Raw genomic sequence first — 6,109 nt, forward strand, 5'->3', positions numbered from 1 at the left:
CCTTCCTTGCTTTAGCTCACCTGCGTCCAGGGAGGGGAGAGAGAGAGAGATGATGTAAAGACGTGGACCACTAGGGAGGCTGCAGCGTTGGGTCATTCTCATCTCATACGGTGGTTTCGGTCCGAAATATCTATGTGGAAGTTGGGGCATCTGTATAGTGATGCTTTCATTGTACATGCCCTTAACATATTGTTCCCCACTTCCCTTCCCCTTTTTCCCGTGCCAAGCATGCACGCAGACGCAAGAGCTGGGATTTCTGGCACGCACACTGAAGCGTGTATAGCCTGCAAAGTGCCAAGAAAGACGGTAGCATCTCGTCATCAAGTAGGAACAGAAAGGCTTTGGCCTTTCTGGCATGTCACATCTACCCACCCACTTTATACGTGCAGCTGCTTTTGTCACTCGTTTGTTGGCATGGAGTCCTACAATGCAAAACGATGATAAAAACATACTCCGAGCATGAGGAGATGCCTTGTCAAATTCAGCAATAAGATTATTTACATATGCGTTTCATGCCGGTTAAAACACCGCAAACTATTCAAAATTTGTACTTGAACTGCCAAAACGCCATATGTTTACGAATGGAGGGAGTAGAAAATAATAAGTTACACGTAGAAGATGGTAAATGTTCGTTTATAACTATGAAGTTGCACAAGAAGACATAAAAAGAAAAATACCGGGTTAGTATTATCATCCGCGTGCGCGGACTCTCATTTCCACCTGTACTCGAACCTCGCACCGAGGAAAAATGAGAGCATACACATTCTTTGGTGAAACACCTGGAATAGTCTGCAAGACGCGGCATTTTGCACCTATCCGGCAGTAATTTGGATTGCTTGCAAAAAGGAAAACATCACTTCAAAGTTAGCATTTCTGATGAAAAAAGAATCTGAATTGTGGCCGGTCTAAATGATAAATGATATAATGATAAAAGTAAGAAAAGGTAGAAAAAGAAGGCCGCCTTTCCGAATCTCCTTTTTGTTTTCCCGGACGCCCTTTTCGAATCCCAAATTCGAATTCCACCACGCTAAAAACCCCACACCGCCCACCGCACGCCCTCCCACCTACTCGAAACCCCCACCCCACCCCCACCACCCCCACCCCACCCCATCACGCGCACGCCCCACGAGGAAGAGGGAGCACCGAGCGGCGGCGGCAGCGGCCATGGCGCGGTGCAGCAACGGGCTGCTGGGCCTGCTGAACGCGGGGGTGCTGGTGCTCGCCCTCGTCGTCCTCGGCGGCGGCATCTGGCTGAGCCACCGGGCCTCCACCACCGACTGCGAGCGGTTCCTGGAGCGGCCGGTCATCGCGCTCGGCGCCCTCCTCCTCGCGCTCTCCCTCGCGGGCCTCGCCGGCTCCCTCTGCCGCGCCTCCTGCCTCCTCTGGCTCTACCTCGTCGCGCTCTTCCTCCTCATCGCGCTCCTCCTCGTCTTCACCGTCTTCGCCTTCGTCGTCACCAACCGCGGCGCCGGCTCCGTCGTCTCCGGCCGCGGCTACAAGGAGTACCGCCTCGGAGAGTACTCCACCTGGCTCCAGCGCCGGGTCGAGAGCGCCGACAACTGGGCCAAGATCCGCAGCTGCCTCCGCGACGGCGGCGTCTGCCAGAGGTTCGGGGCCAGGGGGGAGTCGCTGCAGCAGTTCGTCACCAACAACCTCTCCCCGATTCAGGTCGATTTCCCCTTCTGTTCTTCGCCCTTGCGTTTAATTAATCCTTGTTGTTATGAGCACATTTGGTTGGGAAATAAATCCCCTGCTGCTAGTGCTAGTTGAAATTTGGGGATGCGAATCGATTGGTCTCGCCCGGGGGATGCGGAATTTCATCTCCACTGAAAAATTGTACTAGGATGATCGGTAGGTCGAACGAGTGGCAGTGCATCTGGAGTTGGTACAGATTGTGTGTTGAGTGTTCCACAGGACCGGTGGAAGAATCGTCGGATCCCATCTCCGCAAGGACCACCACACGTGACACTTCAGTTCGCATGAGTAATTGCTCTGCAATTTCCATGCTATGCTACATTGTCGATTAGTGACTTAATTTCTGTACCACTGTCTTCCACTGTGCTGTACTGCTGTTGTTTGCCCTCTTTGCTTTATTGCTTGGCTGTCTACTTGTCTATTATGTGCTAAACTGCCTTTTCTGGTTGCATGGCAATGCATTATATCGGGATAGGGGTCTGGTAAAGGCTAATGGAAGATTTGAGCAGTGGCCACTACTAGTGCTAGCAATTCAGCTTGATTCGTTGAGTTTTGTTCATGGCATGTTTGGATACAAATCGATGCCACTAGATCTTACTACTTCTTTGCGAATGTTCATGAGATTGTTTGCATAGTTGTCTGGTAAACATTAATGGAAGATTTGAGCAGTGGTCACTACTACTGCTAGCAATTCGACTTGATTTACTGAGTTTGGTTCATGGCATGTTTGGGTACAAATCGTTGGCACTTGATTTGAGTGCTTTTTGAGGACGTTCATGAGATTGCTGTTTATTTGTACACCATTCTGATCTAGGAATGACCTTGCAGTAGGATTTGCATAAACTTTTACTCAATTGTGGACTTAGTGTGCCCTTGAAATTTCTCACATTGCATAGACCCTACTCAATTGTGGGAATATCTTGTTCACGTCAATTATAGTGTCCACTTGCGAAATTGAAACTGTTGACATTATTGTACCCAAGACCTACTGCATCTGTGACTTGCTTTTCCTGGAGGTGGTTTCTTTGGAGTGCCATTTTAGCTTTTGCGAAATGCAAATATAGGATGTAGCTTGCCTGAAATCCTGAATGCATCATTCTTTCTGTATGTGTAATCCACTAGTATTACAGCATTGTATTACCTACAATTTCTATGCTACATTGTCAACTAGCTACTTAATTTCTGTACCATTGTCTTCCACTGTGTTGTACTGCTGTGGTTTCCTCTCTTGCTGTTGCTTGGCTGTCTATTTGTCTAATAGTATCATGCCAAATAGATACAGCTAGCCTGGCTTTTCTGGCTGCATGGTAATGTGTTATGTTGCGATAGGGTCTGGTAAATTTTAGTGGAAGATTCGAGCAGTGGTAGAGACTAGTGCGAGCTATTCAACTTGATTTATTCAGTTTGGTCATGGCATGTTTCTGTACAAGTTGATTCAACTTGATTTCCCTAATTTTGAGGATGTCCTTGCTATGTTTTTGCTGTACTCTATTCTGATGAAGGAATGGCCTTGTGATAGAATTTGCATAAACTTTACTGAATTGCAGACTTAGTGCTGTGTAACTTCTCACATTGCAATTTCCTTGTTGCGTGTGGGAGTACCTTGTTCATGTCAATTATAGCATTCACATGTGAAACTGGAACCTTCGACATTATTGTATTGACTTGCTTTTCCTGGAGGTGGTTTCTTTGGAGTGCCACCTTAGCTTTTGCCAAATGCAAATATAGGGTGTAGCTTACCTGAATACAGTATTCTTTCTTATGTGTAAACCACTGTTATTACTTTTTGTGGCTTCATTAGCACTATACCTGCACTTTCATGGTATGCATTGTCATGTTACCCCTCCCCTCCTGTGAAGCTTCTGCCATTTGTGGCTTCATAAGCACTATACGTGCACTTCCATGGAGGGACTATGCATTCTTGCAAACCAATATACTGATGTTTTATCTTTGGTCTGACCCTGAATGAATGCTTCTGTACTGTTGTCATTGATACTCGCATGCAGACCATCAAATATTTTGTATTTGTCTTGTGCATTTCTGCCTTGACATTTGTCTTTGAATTGTGTTTTCGCCAATGCTAAAACTGTTGCCGAATTACCAAGTCGTGTTTTCTGCAACTAACACACACTATCTATCTTGTGTTCAGTCTGGATGCTGCAAGCCCCCAACCGGGTGCAACTTCACCTACCAGAGCGAGACCGTCTGGGCCAAACCTACTGGCCTCAACTCTACCAACGACCCTGACTGCAACACGTGGTCGAATGATCAGAGGGCCCTCTGCTACGACTGCCAGTCATGCAAGGCCGGCGTGCTTGCCAACCTGAAGAACGACTGGAAGAAGATCGCCACCGTCAACATCATATTCCTCATCTTCCTCATCATCGTCTACTCTGTTGGGTGCTGCGCTTTCAGGAACAACAGGCGGGACAACTCGTACCCAGCCTGGAAGTGAGTGAGATGCCTGGCGAGGCTTAGGTAATTAGGCTGATGTTCAGCGTTAGCAGTTGGCTCGTTGTCCTGTGTCAAGCAACACTATCGTCTATCCTGTAGCTCCGATGATGTTTGAACCGTCGATAGTTGGTAATGGCGCATGCTTGCTATATTTGCTATGCTGACCTCAAACATATCATATATGGAGGTTCCTATTATCATGATATGAGATATGTTCATAAGTTGTCTGTGATCTTTTCTGCCCTTTGCATGGCCAATACCTGTGCTTAGAGTCAGTCTATTGCTTCTGTCTGCAAATGCATTATTGCTCCATGGATTCTTGCAACTGGGAACCCCAGAGACCATGGTCAACTTTACAGGATCCTCCAGAATGTACAAACTGAGAAGCTGCACTCATTCTACTGGCCATAGGTGCTTGCTTTGATCTGCATCCATGGTAACTTTGTCTCGCTACCTCAGTTTCTATCTTGCTCCTTTTTTCACCTATCAACCATGTCTCACATGCACCTCAAAGTTTTCAATAGCTCAAGTTTCTTAGTGCGTCTTGGTTTACTAAAATGCCAGTCAACCCAAGGTGAGCTCTCTGCCCAGGATTTCTTTACATGCTACATGTGGCCCTTATTATAGACTGTTAAAAATTGCATGTTTTTTGGGAGAACAAATTAACATTGTACTCCACTCTCAACTGCTTTAGGAAGCGTGTAGCTATCTCGCTAGCACTGTACAATGATCGGACCTCCATGAAGAACAAGAGAGAATCCTGATGCATATTCTTCACCGCTTTGCACATGGCAAGTTGAATCTGGCTGTTTCCCTGATCATCATGGAGACCATGTCTTAGTTTCCTCAGAGGAACCTCCACCATGTAACTTTCTCTCCTTTTCTCAAGTACACGGTGAGTCAGTTAGACCCAGATTTACTGCATGCCAATGGAGCAAGTGAATTACTCCCTTTGTCTGGGACTATTAGCCCGATCATATTTAGGATCAAGCTTTCCTCGAGGACGAATGTTGCAGACTAGGTAAATCACCATGAATGAAGTATCTACAAGTTGTTCTTTTCCTAATGCCTTCCAAATCTAATGTGCACGTGGTACAACGTGTGTTCCGTATTTCCTTGGAACACGACATCAACCAAGATAGAAATGAGGGGGGGGGGGGGGGGTCGTCTAGCAATTTTCGTGGTGGTTCGCTTCTTGTGTACACCACATCGGATGGGAGCAACACCACATCGGATGGGAGCAATATATATATGTACACACAGTCACACACAGGCGGGAGGTAGGACGAAGTAAATGCGATAACAACTCAGCGACATGGTAGATGGAGAGTAAGTGTAGAACTAAAGATGAGTTATTGACTTAACTTGCTATAATCTTTTTCTAAATGAACTATAGGAGTCTTGTTGAGATTGTACATCCACTCCTCCAACAAGGTGAGATTGTTGTAGTCGGCTAGATTTTTAGATTGAAGGTACAGCATACAAGAAATTAATTTCATTTAGCTACATTAGGTTCTGTCAAGATCTTTCGAAGCCAATATATCATCTCTTGTTCTCTACAGAATACGTTTCATTTAGAAGATCAATGGTTGAATAATGTTGTGAAACAATATCAACATCTAAAGAGTATCATGTGTTATAAGAAGAGTCCAGCGTACTGATTGTCTGAAGATGTTTAGTACAATGATGATGATATAAGAGACGTGCTCCATTGACTAAAAGAGTCTCCACTGAATTAGTTGTATTTTCTTAGCTACCTTGACTGAAAGAGAGTCCACATTCATTGACTAACTGAAATGTTCAGCCTAGCCCTGAATTTTTTCCTTATGTTGCAAAACTTCTTTGTCATAAAATTATTATTAATTATAATATCTATTAAAATACCATATATTTCAAAATAGGCTTTCATCAATACCAAATACCAGGAAGAAATATTTACAAATCAATCATGGAGCAAATT

At 45.2% G+C, this 6,109-nt stretch overlaps 1 protein-coding gene across 1 annotated transcript; it reads left to right on the top strand.

Moving 5' to 3' along the window:
• The first annotated feature begins 1,063 nt into the window (after positions 1–1,063).
• Positions 1,064–4,354, top strand: LOC125523195 (tetraspanin-8-like). The gene is made up of 2 exons (XM_048688246.1): positions 1,064–1,668; positions 3,845–4,354. Exons 1-2 carry the CDS (start codon positions 1,165–1,167, stop codon positions 4,148–4,150), a joined length of 810 nt encoding a protein of 269 aa, XP_048544203.1. The 5' UTR covers positions 1,064–1,164; the 3' UTR covers positions 4,151–4,354.
• Positions 4,355–6,109: the final 1,755 nt, after the last annotated feature.

Source organism: Triticum urartu, chromosome 7 (genome assembly GCF_003073215.2).
Source record: "Triticum urartu cultivar G1812 chromosome 7, Tu2.1, whole genome shotgun sequence".
NCBI classification, from domain to species: domain Eukaryota; kingdom Viridiplantae; phylum Streptophyta; class Magnoliopsida; order Poales; family Poaceae; genus Triticum; species Triticum urartu.

What these genes read in the sequence shown, in the direction of transcription:
- LOC125523195 (XM_048688246.1), top strand. Translation starts at nt 1,165, where the DNA reads ATGGCGCGGTGCAGCAACGGGCTGCTGGGCCTGCTGAACGCGGGGGTG. An exon ending in ACAACCTCTCCCCGATTCAG is followed by an intron (nt 1,669 to 3,844) that starts GTCGATTTCCCC and finishes TCTTGTGTTCAG; the next exon opens with TCTGGATGCTGCAAGCCCCC.